The 14,523-nt window shown below is 51.2% G+C and overlaps 1 protein-coding gene across 4 annotated transcripts in view; it reads left to right on the top strand.

Annotated features, from left to right (window-relative positions):
- Positions 1-12,694, top strand: part of EDA (ectodysplasin A) — a 76,853-nt gene extending 64,159 nt beyond the window's left edge. Inside the window, exons 4-8 of one of the 4 annotated variants that reach the window (XM_069867723.1) lie at positions 1,946-2,125; positions 2,976-3,010; positions 3,565-3,616; positions 6,533-6,648; positions 8,609-12,694. In XM_069867723.1, the coding sequence (XP_069723824.1) occupies positions 1,946-2,125; positions 2,976-3,010; positions 3,565-3,616; positions 6,533-6,648; positions 8,609-8,860 (635 nt within the window). In that variant the 3' untranslated portion in view covers positions 8,861-12,694. Of the gene's footprint in view, positions 1-1,945; positions 2,126-2,975; positions 3,011-3,564; positions 3,617-6,523; positions 6,655-8,608 lie in introns of all 4 variants that reach the window. The other 3 variants (XM_069867722.1, XM_069867720.1, XM_069867721.1) reach the window with 3 other exon arrangements.
- Positions 12,695-14,523: the final 1,829 nt, after the last annotated feature.

Genomic DNA, 14,523 nt, shown 5'->3' with positions numbered 1-14,523 from the left:
CCTGCTTTGAGTTGTGGAGCCTGCCTAGTGTGCGTGGGTAAAGACGGAGACTTGGAATGCTGGGACCCTCCCTGGAGAGCTGGGGTCCCCTTGGTCACAAGATAAACTGAGGAAAAAAATACTAAATGTGAAGAATCAGCCATTGGAATAATCTCCTGGTGGCAGTGGTGGATTCCCCAGCAGTGCCTCTCTGAAGATTCAGCTGGGTGGGTGCTGGGCCATCTTGTCTAGACTGTGCTTTTGCCAAGGAAGGTTGGACCAGATGATCCTTGAGGTCTCTTCCAGCCTGGCATTCTGTGATTCTGTGTGTGTGATTCCATCAGTGCAGAAAAGTAGCTGAAATTGCTTGAAAGAGCAGGAATGCACAGAAAATAAGTGTCCCTGTGCGGCATCAGAGTTATGTGCAATTGTTTGACTGCCAAACTGGCAGCTTATTTAGTAGCAAAGCAGATTTCTGAGGCAGATCAGTTAAAGCAGCTGTAACGCGTATCCCTCGTGGGAAGGAAAGCCGGGAGTGACAGCAGCAGGATTCCCAACTCACATCCCCTCTCACTCACTGTGGCAAGTGATTTCTACCCTTAGCCTTTGTCCCATGGCTGTAGGATGCCAGTATTACTTTAATCACCCGTGCTTACTTTGACTTCATTTACTGCACATTGAAACTGAACCGCACAGTTGTCCTACTCTGGTTTCCATGTGGAGGTGCTGGGGGACATGGTTTAGTGTTTAATAGGAATGGTTGGACTCGATGATCTGGTGGGTCTCTTCCAACCTGGTTATTCTATGATTCTATGATTTTGTGGTTCTATGACATTTGGAGATTCCCACCTCTCTGCTACCTAAAATAGATGGGGTTTTCCTTATAGTTCTGTTCTGTGGCAAAGATGGGTATTTAGTAGAGAAACAAGTACATAAATGTGCTCAGAAACCATTCCACTATCCATTATTTCATATCCTAACTGCTCCTGTCACCTAAAGAAGTTTTTAATTCCGTCCTAGAGCAGGCTTTGTTTCAGCAATTGAGGCAATTTTGCTGAATTAATGAAGCTCTTTGGCATAAAGGCTGTTCCAAAGTTGCTTTTTAAAAACTACATCAAAAGAACGTAATTTCTATCAGGGATCTGGAAAATCAGGAGAGCGCGGATGAGGCTTTTCTTGCAGGTGGGATTTCAGCTGCTCTGTGTGTGCCTGAGTCTTTGCTTACATGGTTGTGCAGCTTCTTTTCCCGGAAACGAATGATGAGATGTGTTTGAGGATCATGGCAATTCCTCAGGGCTTCCATCCTCCCAAATGGACTGGTCTTTCCCTTACCCCTCCATCCAAAGTCATGGAAGCGGGCGATGAAGATGAAGAGGAGCTGAGGTTCCGCTCTGCACTGCTTCAGCTCTGAACTGCCCTCTGGAGGCACCGCTCACCCTCGGACAAGAGTCCAAGCCGTGGGGTGATGTGCTGTCGCACGTACAGCAGGTAGAAGCGATTGCAACCAATTCCGTCCGAAAACGGAGAGCAGAAACTGCAGAGCAGCTCCTCTCAGCTATGGATCCTCCAACTTTCACAGCACCACATTGCGCCGTCGGTCAAAGTGAGCATCCTAAGCTTGTCCAGCTCTCGGGGACGTTGCCGTTGGGGGCTGTGGGACCTCCCAGCTGCCAGGACACGGCTGCAGCCAGAAACCTGGAGCAGAGACCGTCTGAGCCTTCACCTCTTGGTCGCTGTGCCTCATTTAAATCTAATTACGTATGCTGGGAGGAGCATGCAGAATGATGTCCAGCTTCGGCCCTGCCAGCAGCGTTGTCCTCGTGGTGCAGAGCTGTGGGACCCCAGCTCCAACCAGCAGCAAGCCATCCCCAATCTGCTTTCCTTGTTCCCAGGGCTTTCCTGTAGGTAAAAGACCATCTCGTACTCAGTCTGTGAAGAAACTAACATTTGACTTTCTATTTTTCAGGTAAAAAGGCTGGTCCTCCAGGGCCCAATGGTCCCCAAGGGCCACCAGGTCCTCCTGGGCCTCAGGGCCCTCCTGGCATTCCCGGCATCCCTGGGATTCCCGGCACAACTGTCATGGGACCTCCCGGCCCCCCTGGCCCTCCAGGCCCTCAGGGTCCACCTGGACTGCAGGGTCCCTCAGGTAACTGGTTTGTGCCCCCCTCTGCTCAGAGCCCTCGCACGCTGGGGGGACGCAGGAGATGCCACAGTGGCATCGCTGCTCTACAAATAAATAAAGCTTCAGGATTCCATCTGAGGACAGTGTAGGGTCCCAGTGTGGTGGGATTAGGGGAGTGGGGGGAGCCTGGCAGTGGGGGTGTCGGGTGCGATGCCAGGGGTGAGGTGGTGTCTGTCTGAAGAGGATGCAGAGAAAGAGCAAGCAGCAAAGACCTGCAGAGCCTCAGTTGCTCTGAAGCATCCCACTGAAGGGCTCTTGGAAAAAAGAAATTTCAGCCTGGAGCTTGAATGCAATGAATGACCTGAGTTACTGCTGAGTGGAATTTGTGATCTTCACAGCCAAGAGGCTTTACTGGCACTACCGATCAGGAAAAGGGTTGTGCAATTTTTCCTTCTGGTGGAAACTGGTTGAATAACGCTGTTATTTGTGTTAGACAGAAATGTAGGCATAAAATGGGGAGAAGCAGGGTGAATCTTTCTTGTCTATGTACCTTTAGCATTTAGCTGCACCCCATAGCAGCTGCCCAGGGAGGTGGTTGAGTCACCTTCCCTGGAGGTGTTTAAGGCACGGGTGGATGAGGTGCTGAGGGATATGGTTTAGTGTTTGATGGGAACGGTTGGACTCGATGATCCGGTGGGTCTCTTCCAACCTGCTTATTCTGTGTGATTCTGTGATAGCGCTGTTACTGTCTTCTTCCTTTTAAAAATGGGGGTTTAATGATTACTGTGGGGTAAGAGAAGTTGTAGTTATAGGAATATTTACTGCAGCTCTTTCAAGCTTCCCCTTCAATTATGTGAAATTGGTTTATTTCCAGGTGCCACGGACAAGGCTGGCTCCAGAGATACTCAGGTTGGTTGATCTTTGAAGAGTAAAAAACCCACCTTTGGCTGGATTTTTGTAAACATTACCAGCTGCGTTTGCTAATGTTGTGTGCGATGGTATAGCTCTGAGAAACCCACTCCTTCCTTCCCTGCTAAATCATAGCTACACAGAGAGACTGCCCGAGCTCCCTCCCCGGGAGGGGATTGGGTCCCCATCCCTGGAGGTGCTTAAGAGACGAGTAGATGTTGTACTTGGGGGCATAGTCTAATGGTGGACTTAGCAGGGCAGGGTCGATGGATGGACTCGATGATCTTAAAGGTCTTTTCCAACAGAAACCATTCTGTGATTCTGTAAAAAGAAAGCCTGGTTAATCTGGCTTGGGCCTCTCACCTCTTCTCCAGTGCTTAAACATGGTGGTGTCAGCTGCTCTGATTGTCCTTCTTCATTTCTGAAAAGCACTGATGATCTTGGGGTGCTGTCGTACCTCTATACTGGTCACCAGGGCTGTGGAGTGTGTTAAGTGATGATAAAATGACGCAGTGATTCCCATTAATGGTAAATGTCTGTGATCTCCTTTGCAGCCAGCGGTGGTTCACCTCCAAGGCCAAGGCTCTGCAATCCAAGTGAAAAATGGTAAGGATCTCATGATATTGGCAGTTACTGAAAAGACCCTGTCCTGCTCCCGTAGCCTCGTCCCTGGTCCTGAGTCCATCCTGTATCTTGGGTCCCTGGTGATCCCTGCTGTTGGCCTCCCTCCACAGTGCTCTGCTTTGCCTTGCTGTTGAGTCTCCATCCCCATTTCTCCTGCTCTCCTGTTTGTCTCCCAGATTATCTCTGTCTTGTGCTTTCCAGTAATTCTGTCCTGCTGAATCTCCCTTCTCCTTGCCCTCCAGATACACGATGTGCCTCCTCCAACCTGCTGTCGTATCAGATTTCCTCAGCCCCTCCATGGCCAGCCTTCTTTCCCTTCTTTCTCTATTTTAAGCCCTCAGTGTATCCTTTTCCTGTCTCAGCCCTGTTAGCCTGTGTTTTCCTCCAGTTTTCCCAGTAATTTGGCCTCAAGATGCACCAGGGGAGATTTATTTTGGGTATTAGGATGAACTTCATTCCTGAAAGGGTTGTCAAGCACTGGCAGAGGCTCCCCAGGGAGGTGGTTGAGTCTCCAGCCCTGGAGGGGTTTAGAAGATGAGTAAAAGTCATACTTGGGGGACATGGTCTGATGATGGACTTAGCAGGGCTGGATCAATGGTTGGAGTCGATGATCTTAAAGGTCTTTTCCAACCAAAACCATTCTATAATTCTATGATTTATGGCAGGGGGGAGGCCCAGCTGTAGTGTGAGTGGCACAGCCACCATCTCCTCCCATGTTATGCTGCAAGCATGCACACATGCAGGCTCCACTGTCCCTTGAGCATCTTTACCCCCAACTGACAGCCCTTCAGCCTTTCAGTCTTGAAGCTTCAGTCCTGCTGAGCCGTTTCACGTCCACAAGCAGCTCCTTGCTCTCCTCCTTCCTCCATGGATCCCTCTTTCTGCTTGAGTTCCTGCTCCTCTTGCCAACAGCTGGCTCTCATTCATTAGCTGCTGCCTCCCTGCTTGCCATGGCTGGTTGGACCAGAGCGGAGCTGGTTGTCTTGTCCCCAGCCTGAGTCACCATGGGCAGGTCCCCGAGGAGCACGGGCAGCAGCCCTGGTGCATAAACCCCATCCCAGACCCAGAAGGCTGCAGCTCCCACGGGTTGGTGCAGCCAGGACAGGGCTGCAGGACCCCCGGCTGCCAACTCCTGCCCCGCACGTGGGACAGGGGGGCTGCCCAACACTCTCGTTGGAAGGTGATTTCTCTCTTTCAGCAGACGGGAGCTGAAATTTCTTTTGGTTAGGGAGTGGTTACAGCAGGGTGGGGGAAAGCTCCCTGACACAGAAAGGAACCTGGCTGTTCCTAGGAACAATACAAGGGAAGAGATGCTGGTTTGCTTGCGTTCAGAAAGTAATTACCCCTTTATTAGTGAGAAGGCTGTATGTTTACAAAGTGTACACTTTTCTCTAAGAGTGGGAATTGCCCTGTGAGTGTACTTCCCTGCTGCTTGGGAACAATCCGACGCTGCGAGCCGTTAATGCTGTCCAGCTGGCAGCCAGCAGAAAGCGCAGCCTGGCTCCTTTGCCACTGGGGACGGGGAACAGATGAAGACTGGGCTGAAGAGAGTTGTATTTGACCAAACAAGGCACCTACAGAGACTGATGTATCCTCTGGACCTGCCTGTTGGCCCATCCAGAGAGCAGAGCTCTACTCACATTGGTCATTATTCCACTGGCTCCAGTGCCAGAGGACTGGGTGGTGGATCTATGAACCCCTGACCCTGCTGAGGACCCCAGTCAGGGGATGGTGTGTTGTGATGTGATGCAATTTCATATTTGCTTGTTATTTTGGCTTTTTAAGACCCTAGGAAATATAATGACAAGGTGTTTGTTAAAATAATGCTAGTTACAGAGTCAAGAATGTCAAAGTCAAGGAATACCAGAATTAAATTGATTGTGTAATCCTAAGTTGGCCTCCATGCACATACGAGCCCTGAGAGATGGTTCAGTCTGTAGTTGCACGTGACTTTTTCCATAATACTCGTCCCTCTTTTGCTATAAGGACTGGTTTTCTTCTAGGGATGATCCCAAGCTTTAAGATGAGGGTGAAGGCTGTACCGTGACAGCTCAGTGTCCTTAGTGTGGCCACTGGGCAGAGGTGTGGGGAGAGGAATGAGTGACATGGAAAGTAGAGGAAGGGATTTAATGGTCTCGGGGCTGGGTAATGTCAGCTGAGGATCTTTCTGGGAGAGCTCGATCCTGGTCCTGCCTCTGCTGTAGAGTTTTTTCCGTGATGCCAGGGAAGTCACCAGGAATAAAGCTCTTACAAGGGCCACAAACAGATACTTTTCAGGGGGGTGCTTGGGGTCTGAGTTGTAGAAATGCTTTTCTAATCACAGCTGTGATAATTCATTTGTGATCTGTGGCTGAACATGCAAAAGCAGTGTGAAACATCAGCCCCTGGCCTCTGGTGAGTTGGGAAAACTTAGCAAACACCCTACAGTACTCGCCTAGATTTGCCTGTGCCGGAGTGTCTTTGCTCTGGAGTGGGGGTGATACTGGGAACGGGTTTTCAGACCAGTAAAACACTTAAATATGATAATAAGCTGAATTTAGTGTCAGGAGGAGGCAAGCTTGTCTGTATCCAGTGCTGGGGCGAATGTGGTGTGGTACAAAGGCCGTACACGGGTGTTCGAGGGTGAGAACTACTCTTGATGAGGACAGTAGGGATGTAAACCAGTTGTGCTGTGCTCTGAACAAAATGAACATCCACCAGCAAGTGATGGTGTGGTTAGAGAGGAATCCAAACTGTTAATTTTGGGATTTTCTTACCGAGTTACTTGACTTTTCAAGTTGAGCCTGTGCCAGCCGTTGTGTATGAAACCTTGCAATGTCACTGTATTTCTGTGCTCCTGCGCTTTTCATTCTGACGGGTACTGAGTGACTGCCGTTTTCTCATACTGAGATCTTTCAGGTGGAGTCCTCAATGACTGGTCTCGCATCACTATGAACCCCAAGGTGTTTAAGCTGCATGCCCGCAGTGGGGAGCTGGAGGTACTGGTGGACGGCACATACTTCATCTATAGTCAGGTAGAAGTGAGTACGGTCCTAGGCCTAACTCCTATTCTTGTGTTCCATTGGAAGCCTTGCATGAACCACGAGAGGGCTCCAGACAACTAGCAAATGCCAAGAACTTGTGTGTGCTCTTAACCCCTTCGTGCTCTAGATGTGTGTCGGAGGAAGACGTTAGAGTTTCCAAGTGCGAGGTCACACGTGTCACCGTGACACCAGCGGCGAGAGATTAGTTACCGAAACACACACGCAGATGCCCAGCCAGATCCCACACGCCGCCAACGCCTCCTTACTCCTCCACGTTGGCTGTGCGGTCATTCGCCAGCCCACCTAAACCTCCTTGCAGAACGAGGGTCCCACAGAACCCCAGCAGCTCGTGATCATGGTGAAGCCGTGTCTCTCTTTGTAAGCACAGGCCCCTTGGGTGCCTTGGCCAAACTCCAGCCCAGGGCGCTCCATTTTGCACCCACCTCCCTCGTGTAGCTTGAGACCCACGCCACGTGCCAGCAACCGCATGGCGCGGGGCGATGGCTCAGCTGCTGCTGTAGTTGGTACCGGCCTTGGATATGCAGACCTGCTTCTGTAAAAAGGGCTGGACAAAGTAATAAATTCTTGTATTATGATAGCTTATTAAGACATCATTTCCTCTCCCCACGCAAATAAAATGCAGGAGGTGATGGGCTGTCATTCAACGCAGTGCTCTCAGTTTCTTGCAAATCGCAGAACAGAATTGCTGAGCTGCACGGAGCACGAGTCCTGAGCTCTCCCCAGCCCTTCCAGAGCATGCAGAGTGTCCAACCACCTGTGGGCTGAAAAACCATCTAGGTTCTGAGAAGGATTTTAGCAAGGCAAGAGGGTTTATGTGTGGCAACCACAACTAACTCCCACCTCGCTCTAGGCTTCTGATATTACCTCCTGCTCATGATTTGCATCTCTTCAGGTGGCAGCCCCACTGGGACTGTACTCAGTTGGATAAAGTGGGTTATGAATGGCTCAGATGCTTTTCCCCAGATCCGGTTACCTGTCTGGTTTGGATGGGGACAGGAAAAATAGCTCTACATGGGCCAAACTATAATCATTTCCCAGGTGCTTAATGCCAACTGCTGGAAGCCTTTGGCATTTCTAGCCAGTCGAGGTAAAAGAGGACTCAGGCTTGTGATGTCAGGGTGTAGACTAAGAAGAATTAGCAGATGCATCCAAAATGGCTGGTTTTCTTCTGTCGGGAAGAAGCAGCTCCCAGGAACCAAGTTCTCTTTGGACAGGTCTTTCTCATGCATCTTGCAGTTCTTCAGAATCAGTGCGTGGGAGGCAGTTAAATAACGAGCAGCGGAGTCACGGGGACTTAGGCGCTAGATCTGAGAGGTAAACCAGTACACACACTGTAAGGTCATTTCCTTCCAAGCTGTGGAGGTTGGGAGAGTGTCTTCCCTGTAATAGCTCATGCCTTTGAAAACACATCAAGTCCAATTACAAAGAAGGCAACTCCCAGTACATCTTAGGGCATTTTTGATGTCAACCCTAAAGGAGGCTCATGGGACCCAGAAACCAGGACTGGCCAGGTAAGTGAAAGAGGACTTCAGTTCAAGTATTTCTGTTTGTCTGTTGGATGAAAAGCTGTTTGTAGCAGATAGGGTTGTCCACAGGATTTTTTAACCAGGCTTGTGCGGGTTTGTAATTCTTCCTGTAATGAGCAGGGTCCAAAGCAAGGATTCATAGCTCAGCCTTAGATAAGTGGATCCACAGACGCTTGCCTGCTTGTTGTTAGTATGAATTAGAACACAGAGTTTCCTCATGTTTGGCTGGCTTGGGGTTCTTTCTGCCTCAAACAAGTCAACCTCCCATGAGTATAGGTGTCCTGGGGCCAAGGAAGGGATTGTTAGCAGAGGGAACACATATGTAGACACTGAAAGGGATGTGGACTTCTTCCACGTGCCCAAATATGCTCCCTAATACCTTTCTTCTCCCTGCTTCACATCAGGTATACTACATAAACTTCACAGATTTTGCCAGCTATGAGGTGGTGGTGGACGAAAAGCCCTTTCTGCAATGCACTCGGAGTATTGAGACCGGCAAGACCAACTTCAATACCTGCTACACAGCTGGGGTCTGCCTCCTCAAAGCCAGGCAGAAGATCGCTGTGAAAATGGTCCATGCTGACATCTCCATCAACATGAGCAAGCACACAACTTTCTTTGGGGCCATACGCCTAGGAGATGCACCAGCGTCCTAGATGAACTTGGCGAGTCCAAGGATACTCACAGAACTGCACAGTGCTGCTGTTCATAAGCGTATCAGTATTTCAGGGGGTTCTGTAATCCGGCCATAAAGAAAACTGATCCAGAGCTATTTATTCCTATATGTGAACGCAGGAAGCACAATTGTCTTCTGTGACTTGCATGGAGACTTGGATCAAAAAGCTAGTTGAAGAAGCGTTGTGAGGAAGAAAGGCTGTGGTGTCTGCCTTGTCTCAGTATTTCAAGTATTACTGCACTGATATTCTGCTCTGTGATCTTCACACGAGGCTTGTGGAGAGTGGTGTGGGTCTCTGCTTTATGTTGCACTAGCAAGAGCATACCAAGCGGTAGCAGGAGAAGACAGACTCGAGTCCAAATTGTCCTGCTTCTGCACGCTAACGAAAGCAAGAAAGGGGGGGTTCTGGTTTTCTGCCTTCCCAGTTGGAAGTGTAATGGCCACGGGGTGCAAAGGGAGGTGAATAAGACAGGGTCGGTGGTGTTTACATTCATCCTCAGGAGTGCAAAGGTGGCGAAGTGCCTCTACCTAGAGCTTGGAAGCAGGCTGCAAAAGCAGTTAAGTGCGCGAGGAAGGTGAATATGAAATAGAGCAGGCTTGGCAGATGGGAAACTGCCTCCACATTCCAGAAATCACCCAAGTCCCAGAGAAAATGCCAATTACCGGGTCCAGAGCCTCTGCTACTTTCAGCTCCTGCCATAACCCCAGAGGTGTACCTTGCCCTAATGGGGCTGCCTTAAAGTTCTGCTGCTGTTCCAGCCATTTGTGTTTTGTTGGGGTTTTGTTTTTTGGGGTTTTTTGTCTTTTTAATTAATATTTTGCAAACCAGAACACATTTCTACAGGCTTCACCGAGCTGCATAGAGCAGACACGAGTCCTTGTGGAAACACTCTGAAGAAGTTTGTCATGTTTAAGAATAAAATTATTCAAACAGGACTTTTTTTTTTCTGTTTTAATAGCAACTGTCCTGCTTTTAGATGTGGGTTTTATCCTTCCTCCCCCCAACCCTTTTCCTTTTGGCACCCTTCTACCTAAAAGACTCCAATAAGTGGTGATGGAGTCTCTAGCAGAAGAGTTGTATTTAAGTCTGGTCCAGCATGAAGTCACCACTTTTTCTGTTCTCCGAGCCCTGCTGAGTCCAGTCATAACTCGATTTGTGATGACTAAGAGAAGAGCTGGGATGCTATTGTTTCTTTTGGCTTCTTGAGCAACTCTCTCTCATTACCTCCCCTCAGCTGGGGCCACCAAAAGCTATAAGATGTGCTCGAGCTGAGGAAGAGGCTGAAGCGCTAATTGCTCTCTTGTGTCGTGCCTTGGTTTGCGCTTGGTTGTGCTGGGTGTTTTTTTTAACTGGATTTCATTTCAGAACATGTTTTTTCTAAAAGCTGAAGAAAGTAGTGAAGTTTCAGCCTGTGTAGCAAATGGGACAAGTCCCAAACCGATGTCTTGGTGATGAGCTCCGTCTCCAGGCAGAGGTGGCTCGGCCGTGGTCACCTGCAGGGACGTGGGCGCGGAGGGCTCAGCGCGGGGCTGCAGCGATTGATCTGGCTGGAGCAGGGTCCGCCCTGCCTGAAGCGTTCTTGGCTCCGTGGCTTTTCCCCATCCATAGCGAGTGATCTCACTTGCCAAGTATTGCAGTTATTGGGAGATAAATATTTCTTGGGGGCACCCAGCTTTGGCTACAGCCTCGCTATTCACAGGAGGCGTGCAGTTTGTAAAATAACTGCATGAAAAATTGCCTGCTATTTCTTTTTCAATATGTTCTCTTTTCTAGCCTTAACATGTTGGGCTAGCAGGAGCCTTAAGGGCGCTTAACTAGTCTTTGTGGTTTATTTCCTTTAAAATGGATTAAGAAGGACATGTTCCTCTGACAAGAATGAATCGGGACAACCGTGTATAGTGAGAACATTAAGCAAATCGTTAACAGAATTGCTTTAGAATAAGCCTGAACAACAAGACTTAGGGGCAAGCATAAATAACGGGAGAGAGCGCAGCGGATGGAGTTTGCATTCCTTGTCCCCCACTGGTAGGATCTGTGATTTGCTCCTGATGGTGGCAGGAGGGGGCAGAGGGAGAATCCCTTCTCTCTGTCAGAGCCCCATGCGTGGCTGTTCCCTCGCTGGGATGCGGGAAGAGAGCAGAAGGGAGCGGGTCTCGCCTCCCGCAGCGTGAGCCGTGGAAGGTGCTTACGGGCTTTTTCTGATGCTCGTATTACACCAAAGCGTGAGCTTGGTGCGGGCCAGCTTGGATACACAGAGTTGGACATGGAGAGCAGGGAATACCTGATTGCTGGTGGCCTTGCTACTGAGAGGCGTGTTCATCCCTGGGATGAGCGGCTCCATCACCAGTCCTGTAGCCGCCATGGAGACTCTTTATACTTGAAACCCTTTGGCCTCTACCAGCAAGTTCTCGTTAATGAAGGGTGACAGTGCAGGTTACCTGGGCTGGAGCGTGGCTTCTTCTGTATGATGCTTCTCCAGATGCTGTCCCACCGTCTTTGGTGCCTCTTCCCCTTAACTGGAGCTGAAATGGCCTGGAAAGAACTCAGAGGAGCGTGAGGGGGTTATGTATGGGAGGCTTCAACAAACTCCAGCAGGAAGAGCCTTGCTCTAGTCTTTCCCTCTGATGTCTTTGAGTTTTGATGTATCTCAGTTCTTAGTCTGGTTGAGAAGGAAGCGCTTCATTTATAGACAAACGTCTGTGTGTCCGGGACAGTGAACAAAAAGCAGTCACTGCTGGGTTCCCCGGTGCCAGCCTTCCTCTGGTGGTACTTGCTGGCTCTGCTTTTACCCACGTGCCTTGGCTCTACTGCCCTTCAGCTGGGCTCCAGCTGCAGCCGTGTAGAACACATCACCTGAAACCCCTCTTCCTCCCAAGCTCCTCTCTAGGGAGGCAATTTATAGGGAAGGCAGCTCAGCTGCTGCGTTCAGGAAAGGATTCCCTTCAGTAAGGGCTTTACATCCCCACCCTGAACTACCTGGCTCTTGCTTCCCTCCTGTGCCTTTCTCACCCAGGTAAGCAGTTGTGGTCTCCCTCCCACCCACTGTCTCCTTCAAGGGACTTCCAACATCACGTGCTTAGAAAAGGGCACCTGAACTGCATTGGCTTTAAATCAGAGAGGGGGAGATTTAGATTAGACATAAGGAGGAATTTCTTCATGATGAGGGTGGGGAGCCCTGGCCCAGGTTGCCCAGAGCAGGGGTGGCTGCCCCATCCCTGGAGGGGTTCAAGGCCAGGTTGGATGGGGCTTGGAGCCCCTGATCCAGTGGGAGGTGTCCTTTCCCATGGCAGGGGTGGGACTGGATGGGCTTTAAGGTCCTTTCCAACCCAAACCATTCTAGGATTCTGTGATTGGGAGGGTGATGAGCTAAGTGCATTGGCTCATCCACGTTGCTTCCCCTCTTCCCGGTAAGAGGTGGAGCACGGAGAGCCCTTCCCACTGGCTCCAGGCTGGTGGCACCTGCCCTATCTCCCATCCTGGCCCCACCTTTGGGGGAAGGGGACAACTGCAGCTGTGCTTCGTGGCTGCCCCCAGCTACGAGCTGGACACCCCCCACACCGTGTTCACTCCCAGGCTAGGAGGAAGCTTCTGAGTCCCCAACAGAAGCGTAACAGGAGAGGAGTTGTGGGAAGAGAGACCCGACTGCCCCCATTACCCGTTTCAGCTGCACGGTGATGTACTGATGCTGTTTTGTCCTTCGACATCTTTCTCCAAGACACTACCTGTATATAAAATATACATAATGTATATAAATTAGGATGTAAGTTTATGTAAATTGTCAATATTTTCTTTGCAAATAAAGCTTTTTCCTGATCTTGCTGTCCTGGCCGGGACTTCCTTCCCCAGCCAAACCAGGAGTTTCTGTGGGAAGTATTTTGACTGCGCTTCCGCGACGGGATGCAGCAAAGCCTGTCTCCCTCTTTCGGGACTCTTCGCTGTGCAGCTGCTGCGGCTGCTGGTGTGGAGGCTCCGGTCCCCTCGTGGGGGCGAGTGTGCAGAAAACAGCATCGCTGGCACCGCTCGTTAGGAAGGAACTACAGGTTGGATGTGTGAACATCACCAGATGCTTTTCTGCTTCCTTATCACCCAGGATGGCAGCAAGCTCTGTCACCCCATGGCACGGCTGTGACCTTGGGCAAGTGGCTTTATCCTCTCTTCTGCCAAGCCTCTGTCCTGCTGCTCGTCCCTCTGGTCCTGTGGTGACCTCTCCAAGAGAGCCTCCGGGGTGTCTTTATGGACAAGAAGTCACATGTCCCACTCCTGGAGGGGTTCAAGGCCAGGTTGGATGGGGCTTGGAGCCCCTGATCCAGAGGGAGGTGTCTCTGCCCGTGGCAGGAGTGGGACTGGATGGGCTTTGAGGTCCCTTCCATGATTCTATCGCTCTGGATCCTGAGCCAGTGGGATGCCCTGTGATTTGCAGGAGCAAATCTCTCCCCTTCGTGCCGTGCGGTTCGCTCTGCCCTCAACCCGGTCCTTGCAAAGCCCCTGGGTGCGTGCGGGCGCTCAGCCGGGCACTCCTGCAAAGGGGGTTCACGGCCTTGGGATGCAAATGCCCAGGGATTCTCCGCAACAGTCCCTGATCAAAACGAGGGACTTTCAGCTGATTTAATCGGCCGGGCGTGCTGTGCAGACCCGCGCCCAGCAATTGGGGGTGCGGGGAGGAGAGGGCTGGGGTTCCCCGGGTGCGGGAGCCGGGGGCTGTGCCAGGGGCTGGAGCTCTTGCACGGTGCGGTTCCTCCCCGGTGCCACCTTCCGCTTTCAGGGCTCTGCTCGGCTGCTGATGGGTGATAGGGGACGAGGGATGCTGGAGGCAAAGGTTCATCCAGAGGTCGGTGTTTCCCTGGCTGGAGCGCAGGATTGCACAGCTACACAGATGTGCTGTCCTCACGGAGCCTCCAACAACCACGGGCTGGTGGCTCGCAGCCGCCTCTGGCCCCGGCTGCTGCTGGAGCCCAGGTCCACATGGGTGAGCAGAGAGGGCATCGCCATAAAGCTCTGGCCCTGGCCTCCGGCTGAGCCCGGCGAGCTGGCATCACCGCCGTGCGTGCCCTGAGCTGAACCACATCCCAGAGGTGACCTAGTGCCTCTCACTGCCCTGGCTGTGAGGAACCTGAGGGGCAACAGCAGCAGAAGCTGGGCTGCTTCATCTTCTAGACGTGTAGGTATGTGAGTACATGTATATATATTTATATATTTAACATTTATATATATCTATATACATAATTTTTTTTCCCTGCCAGACCCAGCTAGGACTGGAGCATCAGCTCCACAGCTAAAACTCCAGCGCAACGCGTCCTTGGGCAGCTGTGGAGCAGCCTGGAGGTTCTCCTTTGAACGGGAAGGCGATCAGCCACAATGAGCCAAAGACCCCAAATGTGTGTGTTCTGCAGAACAGCCCACGCAGCGTGCAGGGAGCGGCGTTAGGTGGCACAGGGACATGGAGATGTCACAGCAGAAAAAGTCCCTGTGGGTGGTGTGCAGGTCTGGGCACCCAGATACCACCTGGAGCTGCCGCAGGGAAAGTCCCCGTCTGGTTCCTGCTCTGGATAAGGAGGTGACCCGGCAGGCGTCCCCCCAGGCCTGGCAGGGACACGGGATGTGGCAGCGAGGAGTCAGCGCTTGCGGTGCAGCGGATCCCTGGG

This window comes from Phaenicophaeus curvirostris, chromosome 13 (genome assembly GCF_032191515.1).
Source record: "Phaenicophaeus curvirostris isolate KB17595 chromosome 13, BPBGC_Pcur_1.0, whole genome shotgun sequence".
NCBI lineage: Eukaryota > Metazoa > Chordata > Aves > Cuculiformes > Cuculidae > Phaenicophaeus > Phaenicophaeus curvirostris.
Note: the sequence above shows the minus strand (reverse complement) of the source record. Positions and strands in the feature narration are given on the sequence as shown.